This window comes from Dysidea avara, chromosome 13 (assembly GCF_963678975.1).
Source record: "Dysidea avara chromosome 13, odDysAvar1.4, whole genome shotgun sequence".
Lineage (NCBI taxonomy): Eukaryota > Metazoa > Porifera > Demospongiae > Dictyoceratida > Dysideidae > Dysidea > Dysidea avara.
The window spans coordinates 5102750-5125929 of NC_089284.1; the positions used below are offsets into that span (position 1 = coordinate 5102750).

Sequence of the window (23180 nt, forward strand, 5' to 3'; positions counted from 1 at the left end):
AATTTTTTTGATTTTAAATATTCTTGTAGCAAAATTCAAGCATATGGTATTTCAAATAAAGTATCTCAATTTTTAGATAATGCTTTGTAGCTCCTTAAAAAAGGTGGGGAAAGATACCATCTGTATCTAAATCTGCACTGGTGAATTATATGGTACATAAAACTATCATGCATATAACAAGAACTACAACTTGAAGGAAGGAGATTATTTGTCCCATAATAATCCATGCAGTTCTCTGTCTCCGCCGTAACCTAATCAGTTGTTCTAGACCAAAAGTTTAGTCTGGGTGTCATCTTACACCTGTAACATTGAAACCTTGTCATGGAAATAAGTACATTCCCTAATTAAGCTGGCTATAGCATTGCCATTTTGAAATAATGATAGCATCTTTTCCACTCTTCAGTGCATGCATGCTAACATGCCTTAACTTTAAATTCAGTGAAAATTGTACTAACCATGAGTTGAATTATAACAGCAAAAGCTGTATCTATTTACTTAACTTTTTAAAGGTGAGTTTGGATGACTGATAGGACTATTAGAGTAGGACAGAGCATCGCATGTTCAACACCAGGCTGTGTGTCTGTTGCTACCGTAACAATGTAATTTGAGGATTGACTATTTTACGGTGCAATTACTGGTATGAAATTTAGAACCACAACTGTACTTATGTCTGTCTCTATTGTGCAGATACACAGGCTTACAGTAACCTTTGCAGATCTCTAGTGGGATAGGTACTTATCGTTACTTTTTATAATAAACCAAATTTAATACAAATATACGTTAGTGACCAATAAGTGTTTTTCAGACATATAGTCTATTTGGAAGATGTAGGAGCTGGTAAGGGAAGGAGCACACCTCAACAGTCAGTACAAGGTGCAGCATATAATATACATTGGTATATGTAAAGTATCTAAGCAGTACACTCAGTTTTTACAATGATCAAAACTACCTGACCAATGCACCCTGTTTCTAACAAAAAAATTAAACATGATTAGTGACCAATAAGTGTTTTTCAGGAAAAGGTCTTCACTGTTATAGTATTTGGATCCTGTTATACTTCTTATATACAATGCTGCAGGGGTATATGGGCAAGTTGTAGCTCATGTTATATCTGTGGCTTGTATATACAAATAACATGTTATACATGAACAAATAACTATTTGTAGCTATGCCAAGAAAATCATCAAGCAGCTTCTGGGTTGAAGGGATCAGAGAAGCTACAAATGAAATTTCATAACAACACAGCACTCAAGTATTCTAATGGAACATTTCATTGTAACATCGTGTGCTTCAATTTTCCTAAATGAGTTACAAATATCTTTTTTTTTCATCTGAGAAAATATTTTTATTGCACATGGAATTATGTGACTCTAATTAATCTAATCATACAGCCAATTAGCTACAACGGAGACAGAGAACAGGCTGGGGTTATGTAATGGTGGAAAACCATTTTCTGCATCATTAGGCCAGGCCAAGTTGATTGACAGTTTATCGTCCGGGATATTTGAAAAAGTCATGCGGGCGGGAGGTCATTTTTCATATTTCATAATGTTTTTAGCATGGAAAAAGTAGCTTCACACAGTTACTATAGCTACTTTAACAATGATTGCAGAGCTTATTTGATTACGTCACTGTTAATACTTAGCTATTCGTTTATGCAATCTCTCTTTAAAAATCCATTTATTGAAGGTACTAACGTAGTAACGAGTCCAGGCTGGGAATAATCGTCACGTTTGTTGCACACATCATGTTTTTAATATGCAAAAACGAGTTCAGAAGCGTAAGCAATGATTATCACGTGAGAAATAATGAATTATGAAATTATTGCTCTATTCCTAAAAACTCATGCGGGCGGTGACGATAAACTGTGAATTAATTTGGCCTGGCCTTAGCTATCTGTTGATAAAAATGATTAGTGGCCGACAACTTCAGAGAAATGAACTCACCCTTACAGTAGTGTTAAATTTTCTGTTTGGGGACTGTTCTACACTTTTACAGAATCAATCACCATATGTGACCCAGACTGAGAAAACCAGTCTTATTGCCTATGTCAGCAGATTCGATTTTTTACCCAGGACACAAAGCTACATGAATAAACTATCTAATTCCACAATCAAAATCAGCTAGACTTCAGTGGTCTGGTTTGCTGGCTGCTTTTCCCAAGCCCAGTGGCGATCCGTACGTGCGGTGTGGGGCCTTAATGGAACTCTGGTCAGCCTGGGGGATGACTGTATGTGGCTATACAGCTCTGTGGTGTTGAATAAGTATCTCTGCTGTGAATTTCCTTTCATTTTAGCCAATTTTGAGACCTCAATGGCCCAAAACTTGGCCTAATTCATCCCTACGCCTTCCTTTTCAATTCATAGTCTTTGTGAAATACTTATAGGCACCGGATTGGAGAGATTCTGTACTACTGCTCCCATGTTTACTCTTAATGATACTCAGCACACACACACACGCATGCGTACACACTTACTATGACATAACACTTTACAATACCGGGGTTTTCAAGTCCGTTGTCCTATTATAATTGCGCATGCGCTAAAAACCTACTAACCGAAGGGCCATTCACTGGTGATAAAGGAGTCACAACAACACAGTGAGTAATAGTTTTACCACATTTACAATCATCCATCATAATAGGGCACACACAGTTACCTGATCTCACTTGAATCTGCCATTTCTTTCGCACTGCTAAGCGCATGCGCCAAAATACATAGGACAACGGACTTGAAAACCCCGGTACAATATAATGAGTTACTGTTCAGTCATTACATCTTGAACACCATTAGCCAATTTTGAGACCTTAACGGTCCAAAGCTTGGCCTAATTCATCTCTCAGACGTGACGGCTTCCTTTTCAATTCTTGAACACCATCTTGTCCGCCTTCCAGCCCCCCCCCCCGGCCGCCTCCCACCCATTTTGCAGCTCGCCTGATACAGTCAACCTCGGTTTAAAAACTATCTTACATGGCGGGAAACTTATAGTTATAGGCTACTTGCACAGTGGATGCTGTGGAAGGTAAGGGAATTGGTGTAAAATGCCGTGTGAAAATTTGGTACACATATATAGCTTCAACCATTGGCGAGTTACAACACAGTAAATACTTAAAACCGACGTTTCTCGATACTGTTAAATAGGCGATAAGCCCGGTTTTCCCAGACTGGGTCACATATTTCGATACAAATGTTTTCACTTCACACAAACAACTCTGCCAACACTTCACAGACTTGTAGTAGCTAGTTAGTATTGTCTGGCTGGTCAACACTGAGTAGACACTGGTACACCTTGGGACCAAGCAAAACTGTCCAATCACTAGCTACTGGAAGAGTTCTCATGAAAATCCAATGAAAGCAATTTTGAAAACCATCTGAAAATGTTGAAAACCCCCTGAAAAGTCAAAATTTCAATGGGTGGCCAAGAATTTTCATTATATTTTCACATATTAAACCTATGAAAATCCATTGAAATTTTACCAATGAATACTCCATGAAATTAGAATTTTCATTGGTTATTTTCATTAGATATTCATTGATTTGTTCAATGAAAATACTAGGAAAATAAAAATTCATTGGGGACACCAATGAAATTTTGACTTTTCATAGGTTTCTTTGAAAATTTCATTGGATTTTCAAGGCCAAATTGTCCAGTAGTGAATGTTCCTGATATGGTAGCTAACACATGTATATTGTATAGTTTATGTGAATTAAAAGCTAGATCAATGTATGTATTTGCATGTATCTATGCAAATTATATGATGTAGCAATCATTTAGATTTCCTGAAAATTTTATGATGATAGCACCTTCTATCGCCTAGATAAAGAATTTTAAAAAAATCATGAGTTGCTTCTGGAAGTTTATGGTAAGGAGAACTAGCTACGTATATCTGTTCCATCATAGTAAGCTACAGCCACACAATCAAGTGTTAACATACCACACATGATGTCTTAGCATAGTCTACTACCTTACCACACTGTTAAAAATAAAGAGTAACCACCACTCTGAGAGTTCCCAGTGTAGGGAGGATTTAACACCCCATGGAGAGTAACCAACACTCTGAAGAGAATAACCATTACTCTGAAGAGTAAGCGACACCACCTTCAGAGCATGTGTTACTCCCCAGTTACTCCTTTAGAGTAATAGTTACTCTCCAGGGGTGTTAAATCCTCCCTACACTGGGAACTCCTTGAGAGTTGTGGTTACTCTTCATTTTAACAGTGCACTATATCCACATTGACTGCACTTTGCTACTCTATGCCAACACTCAACTCCTTGCAGCAGTGATACTAGTACTGGTACAATGTGAAGACAAAACATGAAGGATCTATAGCTTAATTTCCACGATCAGTTTATCATTACCTAGCTCTTTTTGTTTGCATCCTACACATTGAATTCTTTGACATCATCACTGTCACATCATGAGGTGATAGAGTAGCTATATCATCACTGTCACAACTAATGGAGGTCTATTATGCAGAGTTCAACTTTGCTATTACCTTGAACTGTGCTGGCACCCATGCAATTACCAAAAGTGAAAGAAGCGATGCATATAAAGACAAGCTGGTATATCTACAGTTACTGATATAGTTTTATACGTATATCCTCTAGAGAATGACCAGTGCTGGCTGGATTCTTACTTATAAGCCAAGACAGTGTGACAGGACAGAGTATTCCAGGAATGTTCAACATCTGTGTGTTTGTCACTACAGTATTACAATGCAATTTGAGGATTGACTATTTAATGGTGCAATTTTACCTATATGAAATTTAGAACCACATATACCTGTATATAGCTGTACTTATATCTGTCTCTATTGTGCAGATACACAGACTTTCAGTATGCATCTTTGCAGATTCCTATGGTGGGATACTGATAGATACTTTTTATTTTTTAGAAACTAAGCAGTGCACTCAATTTGATGATCAAGACTACCCCTGACTAATTCACCCCATTTCTAACAAAGACCTCTCAGATGAAAAAAAGATATTTGAAATTCATTTAGGCACACGATGTTGCAATAAAATGTTCCATTAGAATACTTGAGTGCTCAAATAGAGTGTTGCATTCTTTACGTGTTGCTATAAAATTTCATTTGTAGCTTCTCTGATTCCTTCAGCCCAGAAGCTGCTTGATGATTTTCTTGGCATAGCTACATGTAAATAATTATTTGCTCATGTATAACATGTTACTTGTACAAGCCACGGATATAACATGAGCTACAACTTGCCTATATGCCCCTGCAGCATTGCATATAAGAAATATAACAGGATCCAAATACCATAACAGTGAAGACATTTTCCTGAAAAACACTTATTGGTCACTAATCATGTTTAAATATTTTATTGCATGGGAAATTATGTGACTCTATAATTAACCTAATCATACAGCCAATTAGCTACAATGGAGACAGAGAACAGGATGGGGTTATGCAATGGTGGAAAACCTTTGATTCAGTTCATTAGCTATATTTCCTGTCAATTATAATGATTAACAGCCGATAACTTCAGAGAAATGGACTCACCCTTACAGTAGTATTTTCTGTTTGGGGACTATTCTATGTACTCCTTCAGCATTTTACAGAATTGATTATCATTTTTTGATACAGGTGTTTTCACGTCACTCAACTCTGCCGAAGACTTCACAAATTTTATGTAGTACTGTCCTGCTGGTCAACAGTTATACACTGGTGTCCCTCATGTGTATGCTGTATGGGCTATACAATAAATGTACTTGCATGTCATCAATGCAAAATTTGATGTAATAATCATTTTATATAGTTTTACTGTGCATTTATTCGCATTGAAATCTTGTACAGCTTCAAATAATTTTTTCAGAGCACAAAAATGATTATTGTTTTAGACTAGTATTGGAATATATGTGAATGTCATTGTGCTTGTAACTTCATACCTTAATTTGCTTTTTTTTCGTAGTAAAATAATTTTCGTATGCAAAAACTTGTGACGAAAATTTCTTGCGCGAAATTTTTTTATATAACATCGAACTACTCTAATAGAACAGTCATTCACGTAAATCATACGAAAATATTTTTACAATTATCACGAAATTTTTTTTGCACGAAAATAAAACAAATTACGGTAATAACAATAACATACAGTAATGTACCCGCTGTATATTCGGTACACTGCAAGTTAAAATGTCACAGCAAAGATAGACTATAATTTTATGAACTGTCATGCAATCAATATGTACCTGAATGACTGACATAGCCATCAGAGCCTGCCATACATGTCTAATACTACAGTGAAGGTGTAATTTGAGGAATGACCATAATCTGGCAATCATTAATTTAATACCACATGTAGTTACAATACTTATCTGTCTGATACTTCTACCATACTGTGAGAATCAGTTAGAGACACTTCCTGTCCTGTACAACTATAAACAGTGAAACCAATTTAAGTATCATTAGTGACCAACAAGTGTTTTCAGAGAAATGATTCCACACTCACACTTAGTATGTTTAAGGGAGTTCACTGCTGTAGCTAATGCAAAAAAGCTGTTTTAACTAGAGAGGATTTTGCTGAGACGTAGTAGATAATATTCTTTATAAGATAGAGTGTGTTGCAGAAATTTTATACCTGCTCTCAGCCACATCACAAAATTGATGTGCCTCAGTGCTCCTGTCTATAACATTCAATATGTGCCTAATGTATAGCTAATACGACTTTTCCAGTAGCTGGTTACATTTGTAAAATTTATGTGTCATAATGCAGGATGGGTGCCAGGAGATAGCAAAGGGAAGGCCACATTTCAATGGCTATATACTAGTATATAGGACAGTAAACATGTACCCACCATTATTAACAGCTGCTTGCCTATAGTGTTGTATGTTGACAGCTGCTGAATTGAGCATTAATTATTGAGTAGAAAAAAGCTGACCTGTGCTGGTTTCACTGATTGTCAAGCAGTGATAAATTGCCAGCATTATATACCAGTATTTTTGTGCAAAATAAACATGAAAAGAAGCTAGTGTCAACATGAAGGGTCTAAGTAAACATGAAATTCATGACAAAAAAAGTGTGAAGAATTCAAGGAAAATGGGAACGGGACGGGAACGGAAAGCGGAAATGGAAACAATCCACGGAAAATGCCTGATAAAGATCATCATTCAATATACAGGTTGGATTTTGCAGCACAATGTTTCTTTGCAGCATTGGTTGGATCCTTTTGCTAAAACGATTGAAACACTGTAATAGAGCAGTCACCTGCATTAAAATACTCTAATAGAGCAGTCGAGAATGTTTGGTTGACTATCCCACCAGGAACCCACATTGATGGCCTGTGAATTGATGGACTATAGCTGTCATAGATTAGGTATATAGACTAGCTATAAGTCATCAATATTGAAAGTTAGCTGCTTAGTTCTTTGAAACCATAAACATTTAACATTATAAACTTAAAATTAATGCTGAGATTCACAAAGTACTTTAGTTAACTGACAGTGCCTATTATAGGGTTTGAAAACTGCACTTACTGCTTCCAGATAATCAAGAAGTCATATGATAGGAGTATACATGCAGCACTGGTATGCTTGTCTAGTGAATTGGCTCCAGGAGGAGTCCCCATGCATGGCTGCTCATATTATCCTTAGTCCTCATTGGAGGGTAATGGTAAAACCAGGAACGGAGAAATAGGAATCAGGAAACGAGAAATGGGTGGAAATAGAATTCCTTTGCTGCAGAACACTCTTCATTTGTAACTGAAGGGTAGTAAAGCACAGATTTTCTCACGACTTTAGTTGCTGAAGTAGCAGTGACTGCTGTATTAGAGTGTTTTTCACATTAGCTGTTGCTAAAAAAAAATCATAAGATAAGCATACAACTGTACTAACAATTGTATAATGTCTTGGTACAATATCAAATCTATCAATTAGATAAAGTCCAGAGGAGTGCAGCCTATTTCATTGTGGGGATTGTTTTTCTACACAGTACATTTCAAGTACATGAAAAGATGCCTCAGACATTCCCAACCTAAGTATATATTTTAGCACCTTAGGTTACTACAAAGTTTAAAATAGTATCAATACAACTAATGAAACCCATAATCATTTCTTTTTGTGCCCATAATGTAAACCCACAATTGATGTTTGCAAACCTCTGTATAAAAGTAATTTGTGACCAGATTTTACAAAACCGATCCAAATCGCACATCAGGCAAAATCAAACTAACACCACCAGTGGATAGCTACACTATCATACTAGTAGTTTTGACACTCAGTACCACTCAAACTACTCGAGGCTGGTTTCAACAGACGTCTTTTCTGGGGTGTGTGTAGAGCTTGAATGGCAGTTTTAGGCCTTGTGAAGGACCTGGCTTTAATTGGCAAGAATCAGTGGTTTACTGGTGGACAGCCTGGTAATGTAGGCCACTCGAATGACTCGAGGCTGGTTTCAACAGACGTCTTTTCCTGGGGGGTGTGTAGAGCTCAAATGGCAGTTTTAGGCCTTGTGAAGGACCTGGTGGACAGCCTGATAATGTAGGCCAGACGTTTTTCTGTGAATTTTGCTTCATATCAACCACTAAGGAGCCAGCACAGCCCTGTAATCTTGTCTCTGGACTCCAATTGTGGTCCGTCTCCATTTTGAGGTCTAGCCCTTGCCCACCCCGCCACCCTCCACCCTCCACCCCTTTGTGAGCACTCATGATACTACTTCGCTCGTCCAACAGCTCAGATTTTTTATCTTATTTGGCGGGAAACTCTACAAGCAGCTACAAGTACTGGAACTGATCTGAAAGATAACAGATTGATGTATCTTTAGTGTCAATTTCATACACGTGCTTGCTATCCTTGGAGAATTATGCTGGCCTGAACTCTTTAAAACTTCTAATGTGCGATTTGGGTCATTTTTCCAAAATCCAGTCACATTTGGTGAATGCAGGTTTGCCTTCCTTCACCTATTAGGTGAGCATACCAGAGCAGTATACATTTCTTATACCATGGCCACTCGGGGTTTGCCTGATTTATATTCCCACACCCTCGGGCTTGGGCATATATATTAGGCAAATCCCTCATATAACTAATATTGCACAGTTTGGTGTGGTGTTACGCATAGGATTCTGTTATGCAATATGAATGTTTTATTAGAGTAGTTTTAACTGCTCTATTAGAATACATCTGATTGATATAAATTATTTGAGTATCTCAATCTTTTTTCGCTACATACCCTTGCTCTCCCTTAATCCATTTTTTGAGGAATCAGTGTATGTTTCCTTATTATATACACTGTAGCTATACTACCCTACCATTTACTCTGTATATTTCTGCTGCCCGACTATAGTGTTCCCACAAATGAGTTAATATTTCAGAGCTGGTACTCCCCTGCCATATAGCAGCTAAATATAAGCTAATCTTCTTTAGTGGAAAGAGGAGGTAAAAAAGAGGTCATATAGGCATGAATGTCACCAGTTGATACTGTATTAGCAAGACTTTTCATTGTATACAGACTGTTGTCTCAAGCTGGCATTCTCCTATAGAAGCTTAATTCATGAAAGCAGTAAAAGATATGAAGGTATTTCAATTTTCAGCTTAAGAAATTCACCAGCAATAGTGATTTTGTCATTCTCACTACATAACAATTGTTTGCTGTCCCATTAGCATGAAGATCACCTCATAATTTATTCTAAAAAAAAGATGGGAGTTCTTATTTCATTAGCATGGTGAAAGGTGTGAATCTGATAAAGTGATGATTACATGCATGTACAAACTGCAATGATGAGAAAATTAAATGCCATTATTTTTTCAGTGGCTACAATGTTGTCAGCAGCCCATAGTCATTGATTGCTCTAGATCTAGCATATGTGGCTTGATATACATAAGGCAACTTAATAACCCTACATCTTGAACCAGGGAGGAATAAGTCAACATATCAAGGTTATCATTATTATATAGCTTTAACTTGGAGAAGCGTGCTCCCATGCAGGCCCCTGGAAGTTAGTGTGCATGGTTACACTGGTAAAGCACATTGTTTTTCACATTAGCTACATATTTATTTTTTAATTATCACATTTTCATTTATGTAGCCCACTTTTGTTGCATATGCTGTTCAAAATATTACCTAAATACTCTTAAAAACACAATGTGGATTGGATAATGGCATCTCTGGCATGGTGTGAATGCTGCTCACACTATAATGCCAAATTAGTTATTTATATTGCAGTATTGCAGTAACGTGCCCAATTCTTGCTTGTAATGTAATGTTCAGTGCAACCATGTGCATTTAATAATTTTTTGTTTGGAATGCCAGCAATGCACAAAGTAGCAATACAGCTAATCTGTTTTGTTTATTAAATATAAATAACATCACTGTCAAAAATTCAGCATAAAGTAAGTCAATTAATTGCCATTGTGCTCAGTATAGCAGTAATGTTTTATTATTATTACACTGAAGCATTACTGATATTCTCAATACTTGTTTGGCATGCTCCCAGTAAATAACACTGTTATTTGTTACCACAGTATCACTATGACTACCATTACAGAAATGTGTTTGTTTTTGTCTTACGCATGCAGTATGCTGTAACATCTGAATGACATTATCTGAATCATGAACATCCACATTACATAGACTGGAGCATTTCATCTCTGTTTTTTTGATGTGAACATGTGTATGATTGGATAGTGGTATAGTATGTGCTGATTAGTGAGCTGAAATTGACTTCTTCTTGATCTCTGCTCTGTTATGTACCTCACCCATAATTTTATGTAGCCATATATGCCTAACTAAGCATTGCAAAATAAAAAATATAATAAAAATTGAAGCATATAACAGACACATGAATGTTATCCTGGGGAATTCCCCCAGGAGAAAGTCATCTCTGAGATATGATTTTAGACTATTTTTGCTGTGTTGGTTAAGTAACTTTTAATCGTGACTGTTCTATTAGGATAGTTGACTGCTCTATATATTAGAGTATTTCTATCTGAACTTTTGATACCTTTATAAATCATTGTAAAATTGGCTGAACATATACTTGACCAGTTTCTGGAAACCTCAGAAATCTGCCTCTGCATAGAGTTTTAATTATTAATGAAATCCTTTGAATGTTCTATTAATCTAAGAGTATAGTTGACCACTATAATTAAAGTGTTCTAAAATTATTATAATTACATCTACCACACAACTTTGACCACCTCATTGATTTATTATTCCTCCACATTGCTTTTCCATGCTACACTTAAAAATAAAATTACACCTGTATAGTTTCTACCAGCAGCTTCCCAACTATCACGCAGTAAAAGAAATGAGGGGATGTCTTATAAGTAGTCACCTCTTCCCTGACTAATGAGTCTGCACTTACGCTATTTTTATATTCACTTTGTCTTTGACACAACCAGGTAATTTCTTAACTTCAACCTGATGCTATATATTGCTACTGGAAGGTCAGTGATCCATTGAGGAGCATGCAATGAGTTGGGGTAGGCTTTTTGTGTAGTATAACATTATAACCACCACAACCGTCAACATCGCATTTCATATTAACACAAAGTAAACTTTTTTGATCAAATGCTACAATATTTGTGTTATAGAATACCAAAAATTGAAACTTTTTAGAGGAGAAAATCTGATGAACTGCAAGCAAATCATCTCCCATAAACTTTGGCGTTCTATATGATATCCTGAGCAGACTAAGAAAGTAGTTTTCTAACTCAAATTGTGTGAGATATCAAATTCTAGTTATTAAAAATGATTTTACTGGCAGCTGCTTGGCTAGTATGGGTAAGTAAACTGCTGACAGAAATTATAGAGCTTCTACATATTTTCTAAGGATCAGTAACATTGCAGATTATGTAGCTAACCCACTGAAGCATTACAAAATGAGTTACATAAGTATATGCACAGTATACACAACGAACACATGGCTCCTGCAGGCTCTTGCCTAGACTGCAAGCTGTGGATCAAGTCACTACCTCGTTCGGAACTTTTGTCTGTATTCAGAAGAGTTTTATTGTATTGTATTGTATTAATGCTTTACAGTGACCAGCACTGAAGGTCTGCAGCAACATGTGCTAGTAACACGTTTCTGACTCCCTGTTTTCAGTAGCCTTCTTAGGTCCCTAGTGGGATCAATCAATAAGCACATCATAATCAAGACACACGCGGTAGTGTGTCGTGCGGCCCAAGAAGCCGGCGCGTAACACCCGTGAGTATATTGACAGGAAGAAAGAAAACGCAATTTTCGCACCTCCGTAGCTCTGTGCTTCCTTGATGAAACAAGACCATTTTTGCTGTGGACACTCCCTCCACCTTCAGCACTCCACATTTCAAATTAGAGCGAAATCGCTTCAAGCGTTCCCGAGATATGCGACTTCAAAAATTGGCTTAGTTTCTTCGTTTTTTTTCTTCTTATTTTTCTTCCTCTTTTCGCACACTTACAAAAACTGCTATAAAACGCGAACGTCATATCCGATTGCCTTGAAATTTGGCACACAGAAGGGCGGTATAAAGGCGCATCTCTGTACCAACTTTGGCTAGGATATGATAAACAGGAAAAGAGTTATGATCGATTATTCACGAAAAATAACACCAATATGTTGTCACGCCTACAGGGTAAACCGCGTATGGGAAGAAGCTGAAAATCGGTGGGTGAATAGGTTAACTATTGAACCTCAAACCTTTTGTGGATTGAAAGATATCGAGCTAAAAACCAGGAAGATACAACAAAAAAACCAACAGTGTGTAACAATTATGCAATCGAGATTAGCTAATAAAAAACGACTACTTGCCACGCCTACCAGATAAACCGCTAGGGGGAATGCTTTGAAAATCGCTGTACAGATGGAGTAATCATCTTAGAAAGGCTCTTCAATGGTGTAGAAGAATCAGACTTAAAGCCACAGAGTTATAACACGAAATCCAACTTGGTGCAGCAAGTGCGAGATCGAGATACTCTAATAGTCTATTAGAGTATCTCGTTTCCAACTCAAAATATGAAAGTGTCTCTTTTTGTTGTTTTTGGCGATTTTCACACAGGCTGACCTTTAAGATATAACAAACAACCGTTTATTTGTTGTTAAAATGCTTTAGCACTTGGTATTAGTGTAGTTTTTAGCATGCGTAAATACTCAAAAAGTGGTCACGTGACCAGCAATTCAATAGGCGATATTCAAAAATAATTATGGCTAAAGCCAGTTCATATGGTGAACTAGGACACAATTGTCATGTTTCTTACCTGAGTAACATTTTCTACATCTTGTAGTTCCGTAGCATGCACAAAGTGTGTAACTCGAACTATTGTGGGATCTTTGGTCACGTGACCACTTTTTGAGCATTTACGCATTCTAAAACTATGTTGTTACCAAGCGCTAAAGATATTTTAACAACAAATTAACACTTGTTTGTTATATCTTAAAGGTTGGCCTATGTGAAAATTGCTACAAATAATATAAATGAGCACTTTTGTATTTTGAGTGGAAACCCTATAATAATTAAATAGAGCAGTCATCCTAATAGAGCAGTCACCCTGAAGAGAATTCAAGACATCAGCTAGAAACAAGTAACCTGTATAGAGATCAGCTAGAAACAAGTCACCCTGTAGAGAGATCAGCTACAAACAATTCACCCTGTAGAGAGATCAGCTAGAAAAAGTTACCTTATAGGGAGTTCATGCAACTATGGAAAGGGATAGTTCAGCTAGAAGAAATCACCTTGTAGAGTTCAGCTACAAAGAAACTACCATGTAGAGAGTTCAACTACAAACAAATTGCCCTGTAGAGAGATCAATAGAAGAAGTTACCTTGTAGAGAGTTCAGCTACAAAGAAACCATCATGTAGAGAGTTTAGCTGCAAACAAATCTCCTGTAGAGAGTTCAGCTACAAACAAATCTCCCTGTAGAGAGATCAGCCAGAAGAAGTTTCCTTGTAGAGAGTTCAGCTACAAACAAATCACCCTGTAGAGAGATCAGCTAGAAGAAGTCACCTTGCAGAGAGTTCAGTTACAAAGAAACCATCATGTAGAAAGTTCAGCTACAAACTAGTGACCTTGTAGAGACATCAGCTAAAAGAAATTACCTTATGGAGAGTTCAGCTACAGAGAAACTATCATGTAGAGAGTTCAGCTGCAAACAAATCACATGTAGAGAGTTCAGCAACAAACAAATCTCCCTGTAGAGAGATCAGCTAGAAGAAATTATCTTGTGGAGAGTTCAGCTACAAAGAAACCATATTGTAGAGAGTTCAGCTGCAAACAAATCATCTATAGAGAGTTCAGCTACAAACAAATCTCCCTGTAGAGAGATCAGCTAGAAGAAGTTATCTTGTAGAGAGTTCAGCTACAAAGAAACCATCATGTAGAGAGTTCAGCTGCAAACAAATCACCTGTAGAGAGTTCAGCTACAAACAAATCACCCTGTAGAAAGATCAGCTAGAAGGAGTCACGTTGTAGAGAGTTCAGTTACAAAGAAATCATCATGTAGAGAGTTCAGCTACAAACTAGTGACCTTGTAGAGACATCAGCTAAAAGAAATTACCTTGTAGAGAGTTCAGCTACAAAGAAACCATCATGTAGAGAGTTCAGCTGCAAACAAATCACCCTGTAGAAAGATCAGCTAGAAGGAGTCACCTTGTAGAGAGTTCAGTTACAAAGAAACCACCATGTAGAGAGTTCAGCTTCAAAGAAATCACCCTGTAGAAAATTCAGCCACAAACAAATTGCCCTGTAGAAAGATTAGTTAGAAGAAGTTACCTTGTAGAGAGTTCAGCTACAAAGAAACCATTCTGTAAAGAGCTCAGCTGCAAACAAATCACCCTGTAGAGATATCAGCTAGAAGAAGTTACCTTGTAGATAGTTCAGCTACAAACAAATCACCCTGTAGAGAGATCAGCTAGAAGAAGTTACCTTGTAGATTGTTCAGCTACTAACAATTCACCCTGTAGAGAGGGCAGCAAGAAGAAGTCACCTTGTAGAGTGTTCAGTTACAAAGAAACCACCATGGAGAGTTCTGTAATAAATATATGTATTATATAGTGGTATACAAATACAAAAAGAAATGAAATCTAATCCAAAACAGCCAAGCTGTAAAAAAACAGTGCGGCCCTCAAAAAGGCTATGGTAAAAAAGATGTGAAACCCAAGGTGGCGGCCAAGAAATGGCTGTGATGGTAGGTTAATGGTAAAAATTTTAATAACGACAATTCAGGTGAATTTTTGTGCCGCTTGGCAAAAATTCACCTGAATTGTCGTTATTAAAATTTTTACCATTAACCTTGGCAAAAATTCACTTGAATTGTCGTTATTAAAATTTTTACCATTAACCTACCATCACAGCCATTTCTTGGCTGCCACCTTGGGTTTCACATCTTTTTTCACAATAGCCTTTTTGAGGGCCGCACTGTTTTTTTACAGCTTGGCTGTTTTGGATTAGATATTAGGGTCATTCCATACATACCAAATCAACAAAAAAAAATCCAGACCCTTTTTGATTTTCATGAAATTTGGCACAAACGTGGACCCTATCAAGAAACTTTCGCACACAAAAATTTGGCTCATTTCATTGGTCTCCCTTTAAGTTATGACCACTCAAAGTTTCTGTTGAAAATTTTATTTTATTTACATGACTTCAATAAAATGACCATAACTTTGCTTGTGATTCATGTAGAAACTTCTGGTTTAGATGTTTGAAATCCTTATTAAATTCTCTGTCAGGTGATATATAATGTTTTATAATTGCTAAAAGGAAAAGGTCAAACCACAAAAATGTAGCTTTTTCCTTTGATCTTAATTTTCAAAAATATATATTCTTTAATTAAATGTATTTTTGGTTTACATGTTGCTCCAATACCTATCAGTCATCACTGTGAGTTTAAAGTTGGGACCAATAGTAGATCATGAGTTATAGGTGTTAATGTGCATCCTTGTAATTACTGCTGTTTGTATGGTTCAAGTATGCAAAGATGCAATACCAATTGCAAGTAACTTTATATAATACTGTCACAATCATTTTATACATCGTTGGTTTATAAGTAAAGTGTAAGAAAACCCAGTAAAAGCTTATACTTAAATATGTATACTTAAGTAATTTTACCACTTATCAAGCTTGTTCCTGATTATGATGCCAAGTCTATTATATAGTAGTGAAATATTGAACTTGATGACATTTTCACTAGCTACAGTAACTGCTACTGCTACTGTTAGCATTTAATGCTGATTGTTGATATGCAAGTATGTATTTTGATACACAAATGTAGCTATAGTGGAAATTGTCTAAGCCAGTCAGGGCCAATTTTTTTGGCCTTAATATGCGGTGGCTATTTATATAGTTTGATGTGTATAAATGTCTTACTAGAACAATTTAAAGTTGGCCCTTAATAGAAAGGTGGCCTTTCGTTACAGGTGGCCACTAAGACAAGTTCCATTGTAATTTGAAACACTTACAAATAAAATATGATGTTACGTAGCTGCATTCTTTGTTCTTAACACAGGCATGAATGTTTCAATATTGTAATCTACTAGAGATTTTCTAACAAGTATAGTAATGAATGACTGATGCAGTATTAACAGCCTTTTCAACTTATACCTTAAAAATTCAATTGTGTACTGACATCAATGCATCAGGTTTCATTGCATATCAGAGTTACATGTGAATGATTGTAGAGACTGTCATGCAATACCGTATATCAATTAAATTTGGCGGTGAACTAAATTTGGCGAATTGGCGATTCGTCACGAATCCACCAAATTTAAATTTCGTCAATATTATTTTAAACCTTGGGTCAAATGGTTGTTGAAGTAGGTTTTCGACAAAGCTTCGACTGCTGAAACTGGTAAATTAGTGTGGTTCCACGCATGCAAATGGGTGTGGCTTACTGACTAGACTAGAACTTGTATTCGATTAGTAGGCGTGGCTCCATCTAAGCTTGCAGACAGCAGCAGACATGAATTTGTGTGCAGCCATTGATAAATGGGCGAGTATGCCTACAGACAGCATTAATAATCCTGAAAGTGGGTGTGGCCACGAAAGAAATTGGAGCACAGATATTCGAGTACAGTAGGCGCTATGGAAGCAGGACCAGAATATTCTTTAATTATAATTAACCCTTTGGCCCCTATATTAATTTAAAGCGAGTCAGCACAGCATCGTATACTTACGCCATTCGCCAATTTTTCAGTGAAAGCATTTCGCCAAATTAAAATTTCGCCAACTGCAATTTTATAGCGAATCGCCAAATATTAGTTTCGCTAATATTTGTTGTCATACGGTATGCACCACTTTCAGTCTCAGCTTGTACTATAACGCTCTGATTTTTAACTTTGAAATTAACTGCCTTGACCCTTTCCTTAATCGATTGTTGATGTCTTTCACTTAAGGCTATAGACATGTATCAGTGTGCAATTGCTGTAGTGAACCTTTCTACAATGTAATTTCTATGGAACATTTCTATGATTCTAATTATAGAAGAGCTACATTGCTATTTTTATCATGATACAGTTGATGTATGGAGTTTAAGCCAGGTACCTTAGGGCCAAAATTTTTGGCCCTTAATGTGCAGGTATCTGCATGCTTAATACATTTGCATAAGTGTATAGCAGCAATTTAAAATTGGTCCTTATGAAGTGGTGGCCTTTCTATACATGTGGCCACTTTCCACTCTATTCCATCAAATTTTTGATGAGTAAGTGGTTTTAGAACTGTACATCTTTCCAGCTAAGGCATTGTTTATAGGTACAAACATATAAAGGTGGTCTTTAAGTGTTCAGTTGCAGGCTTGCCCTTTCAATGTATGATTCAAAAGTGATATACAGTGTAACATATCTTAGTGGCTACCATAAAGGCCACCTTTTTATAAGGGCCAACTTAAAATAGGATATTTCTACTCTAATGCAACTATATGAAGTAGCTATCTACTAAGAAGCTTTGGATATAACTAAGACATGGCATTTCAATTCAACAGTTCCACTTTACATGTACATATGTATGAATAACTGTGTCGTTTGCATCCATTAAGATTGGAAACTATCATCATAATCTGTGGCCGAATATCATATTATTATTCAGTGAGTAAAATTGAAAGAATAGATTGGAATATCATTAGTTGTACAGTAAATCCCTTATGAATATAGCTACCTCTATAATAAGACCACCTTGTTGTAGTGGCCACCTCTATTATATAGGACACTGAACTTACAGCAAAAAACATAATCAGTGATTCCTTTAATAGGCAGCCTTATTATTGCTCCAACTTTCTTAGCTTTAAAAGTGGCTCTGTTAATATGGTTTCACTGTAGTGAGCCCTTATCAATACAAACCCTAACTATTTCAATGCATAAAATGATATTTGACGTACCAATATAAGGTTACTTGCAACTGGTATTAGAAATTACACTGTAAAATACCATACAAACAGCAGTGATTACAAGGCTACACATTAACACCTATAACTCATGATCTACTATTGGTCCCAACTTTAAACTCACAGTGATGAATGATGGGTATTGGAGCAACATGTAAACCAAAAATAAATTTAATTAAAGAATATGTATTTCTGAAAATTAATATCAAAGGAAAAAGCTACATATTTGTGGTTTTACCTTTTCCTTTTAGCAATTATAAAACATTATATATCATCTGATAGAGAATTTAATAAGGATTTCAAACATCTAAACCAGAAGTTACTACGTGAATCACAAGAAAAGTTATGGTCATTTTATTGAAGTCATGTAAGCAAAATAAAATTTTCAGCAGAAACTTTGAATGGTCATAACTTAAAGGGAGACCAATGAAATGAGCCAAATTTTTGTGTAAGAAAGTTTCTTGATAGAGTACACATTTATGCCAAATTTCATGAAAATCGAAAGGGGTCCAGATTTTTTTTTGTTGATTTGGTATGGAATGACCCATTATGTACGTGTACACAAAAGGTTGTGATTTGCAAATGCTCACAAATTTATTGTAATAAAAGTCTATAATCTACATGATGATATTACATATCTATGTATGTACAGGTAAAGTGGCCATCACTATAGCTAATCCATCTGGCTCTTAACTTGCTTTATGCATTACCTCAGCAGCATCACTATACTGCATTACTTGATGTACTATATACTAACGTTCAGAATACTATATGCATCAGAATTGTTCTCCAAACTGAGATATGATAAATGTGGTTACCAAGTGCATCTGCACAAGGTTGATGTGCATGGATAGTCATATCCCCCTTTAAATTCACACTCTATGATGTCTGTACCATGTACGTAGTTATTAGTTACCAGACACTGTACACAGCTCAACAGACGCTGTGACAGTCAAGTTCACTTTATGTGATACCATTGACAATAGGGGCTCAAGTTTCATTATAGAACAGAGAAGCAGGTGTCTATGGAAAATAATTGACTTCTGTTATATCACATTACTACTGTTTGACTGCTAGTATCTACTGAGAAATGTCCTATTACATTCCTTTAAATTATCATATACATTAACTTGTTTTTTTTTGTTACAAGAAAAAAACGTGATCTAATTATTATTAAATTGCGTTTGGCATTCTGTATATGCATAGTAATGTGGCTTGCTAGCACAGATTTGTGTTACTGTGGTAGCTTCAACAGGATCACAATATGACAGTCTGGAAACACACCAAACAGGCATCAAGGACTTCACACTGCAGTGCAGTTCATTTAGTAGTGACTATTGTTGAAATGTATGTTGCATTTCCCTGCATTGTATCAGCAATCATTACAAGTTTTGTAATAAATGTTTTAATCATATCATGTGACAGTTAGTGGCCTACAGAACTTGCATATATAAAAATTGTTATGCACTTAAACACATACTAGAGAAAATATCTTATATAACAATTGAGTTGGTGTATGCATGGTGGTTAATATCATTCTACTAAGTGATAAATTGTTTTGGACTAATTTGATTAGTCTTTGTCATGTAGGCAATTACATTTAATGTAGTACAAAAATATTATATTTCCATGCCATCAATCTCGACAAATTTCCTCGATTCTTCTGTCAACCGCAAGTAGGTCAATCTGAATCCTGTCCCACCTCTTGCTCGGCTCCTGAAATGGATCATCAGATTTGAAGTCCTAGAGACTATGGTAACTCTGCTATGAATTCCACACAATCTTCCATTGTTTGGCAGAGTTAGCTTGTCGGCATGATTAGATATTTTCAAATAATCCATCTTACAGTCTGGGGAGTAGTTCAGGTTCAAATTTGCAATATGTATTATATAATAGTGAGGCTTGTCAGAGATTATCTTCCATACACAATTATGAAATGGGGTATAGACACCAGGATAGCCAGGAGAGGAGATAATGACAGATTGCTTGTTTGTGTAAGTCTCGTGACACCCTGCAATATGTAACAGTTTAAAATGCACACTAACAATGCGAAACTTTTACTTTCACAGGTGATGTTGTCTGGATTTCTAGAGTATCCTAAGTGACATTTACAATGATATGATCCGTTAGTGTTCACGCACTGTTGAGCACAGCCTCCATTGTTAGTTCCACACTCATCAATGTCTGCAAGGGTTAAAGTATATACATCAATTAGTCCGTGATCTTTGCTTGAACTTTAAACCAGCCAAACTGATTAACTAACCTCCACAGGAAACTCCGTCATCCAATAATTTATATCCGGCAGTACACTGACATTTTCTTGTAGTACCAAAGGGAACACATATATGTGCACAGCCTCCGTTGTTCAGTGTACAGTGAGGTTCTGTAATAATACCATATACATTATGTAATGAGTCTGGTTTACCCTCACGTTGCTCCCGAAAGATATGTGCCTTAAATCCTTTGCCATTTTCTGCGTAATCACTATGGAATCGGATACTGAGCTTGCTACCTTTTTTCACAGTGATTGTGTCGTAGTAATTGTCACATAATCGTTTACCCCTATATTGATAATGAAATAACACTGGACCAGTTGAATGAGTAATGAAATGTGAAATATGTAGTATATAAACCAACACCTTAACCAGTAAACAATGTGGTGAATTAAGGCGGTACCATGTGCATACTTTATTGCCCTACCCTTTCCTATTATTAATTTAGTGTGTAAACTGTCAATAAAATATTACTACTCTTATAATAGTAACCTTTCTGTTCTCCCTGTTGCATTGACTTCAACAACATCAACATAATCATAATTGCATCCGTACGGTTGTCTTTCAACATGTATGTCCGCAAAAGAAATGCTCAAAGGTTTCTCTTCTGTGTTATAGATGCTCCACACACACTCCACATTGGCTTCATACAAGTTGGGATAACCAGGAGATGTGATGAGAAGGGGCTTCATGTTAACATTCTTAATCATTATACTGTTGCCACAGGTTTCTGTGATTGATTTAAACAGATTAATTACAGCACATTAGAAAACATTAAGCTCACACCTTGGCACAAATAATTATTATTAATCGCTGATTTTTTTGACAGAAAGCCACCTGATTTGACTGCACCACCAGAATTGCTGCTATCAAAAACCGTAGTATGCTTCTTGCTTGATAAAGGCTCTGCATCACCGATTCCCAGAATCTTGATAAAGATCGTGTTTAACTCAGTAATATTGGTGGATACTGATGGGGACAGAGACACTTCATGTTTCGATTCACTACCATAACCAAACGATGCACAGCTCCTGCAGTAAGATCACACATACCACATCATAACACCTTGTGTTAATCATAACACCTTGTGTTAATTTAATTAATAGCAAGAATTTCTCACGCATGTTATAATAAACAATACGTGAATTCCACATAACATACAGTAGTCACTATGTCTAACTGATGGGTTATTAGTAGCAGCCATTATAGTACACACCTTTCTCCGGGTATAAAAAACACGAAGCCATATTGGCTAGTGCGTGGCATGAATCTGATGCATGTAGAAAGCTCCCAATGCTTGATCTGCTTTTTGACAGCCATATAAATATCATCTGCGTGGAATAATTAGCTAAGTCATCAGCTTAATTTACACATACAATTAGTAATACAGAGACACAATGAATATACCTGAAAAATGTGTGTTCATCACATATGGAACGATTCCGCCTGGCCAGAGTCTGTTTGTGCCTGCATGTAGACAATGTTTGGGTAATCAACCATTGTGCACTGTTTACTTATTAAACAGGATTTTGAAATAACAATTTATACAATTGTATAGATTTTGAGGTTCATCTTGTGATGAATACATAAAGCATGTAATCCAATATTCTTTATCAGTGATACAGATACCCATACAAGTAAAGCTGAATTATTAATCCATAATTAAGCCTGTGACATTCATGAACGGCAAGCAATATATGACCAGGCGCATTCACCACCTAGCTAAGCCATACATTTCCTTTTTTGAATTTCCAACCATGCATGCAAAGAGCTATATATGCATGGTTTGCTAAACTGCAGTACCTGCATGGCCTTCTAGCTTGACTAGCTAGCTGGTGGTACGTAGCTACAATATCTCAAATTCTATTTGTGCTGGCATGCACTAGCAAGTTGAGATTGCCTGAGAAAGTGGTTAGGCCTTTTCATATTTGTGGACAAGGTAATATAACCAGTGGTCAGGGACCAAGTGTACTGAAGTATTAATGAAAGCTTTTGGTCAAGTGTTTAGCATATTTTGTTAACTTTGACACCTGGCTGCCGGCACAAAGGGAGCCATGGCAACTGTTTGGTTTAGTTTCTATGGATATAACAATCACTCACTATGCACACAAGTATATTTCATAGCCCAATCCATTCATTAAATAAACTAACCTGTTGCAGTAGCTCCTTCAGAGTTGCATGGATCAGCAGACACGCTCCAATGAACAGCTAGTAGAGAGATTAGCATCAGCTTCAGTTGGAGGATGAACATGGTCATATTACTCATGTAGCTAAATTGAAGTGGTTAGCTGTAAAAGAATTTGCAAGTACTTAAAACACATGGAATAGGTAGATAATCTACAGCTAGCTATGAAGTTTTGTTGCATGGATTGAGCCGTCATAAAACGCAGCCCAAGCAATACTTTAACGGTAGCTATGCTATAGCTATCTAAACTTTGGAGAAGGCTCACTGCTGAACACCTAACAGTCTCTTGCTATTGTGCTTGACTAGTTTAGCTAGCAATCCTTACCCTGACCGAGATCTGCCGATCGACAGTCCAAAGTCTTGATATGAAAGCCGTGCTTGCAAGTGAAATTGTACAAAAAATGCGCGTACACC

The 23180-nt window shown here is 36.5% G+C and overlaps 1 protein-coding gene across 1 annotated transcript; it reads right to left on the reverse strand.

Annotated features, from left to right (window-relative positions):
* Window positions 1–19683: 19683 nt before the first annotated feature.
* Window positions 19684–23180, reverse strand: LOC136243585 (bone morphogenetic protein 1-like). Its single transcript, XM_066035117.1, has 10 exons — window positions 23092–23180; window positions 22733–22869; window positions 21989–22048; window positions 21798–21912; window positions 21368–21612; window positions 21074–21311; window positions 20740–20870; window positions 20572–20691; window positions 20370–20492; window positions 19684–20319 (listed from the first exon to the last, which is right to left on the reverse strand). The coding sequence occupies exons 2-10, from the start codon at window positions 22845–22847 to the stop codon at window positions 19928–19930; spliced, it is 1539 nt and encodes a 512-aa protein (XP_065891189.1). The 5' UTR covers window positions 22848–22869; window positions 23092–23180; the 3' UTR covers window positions 19684–19927.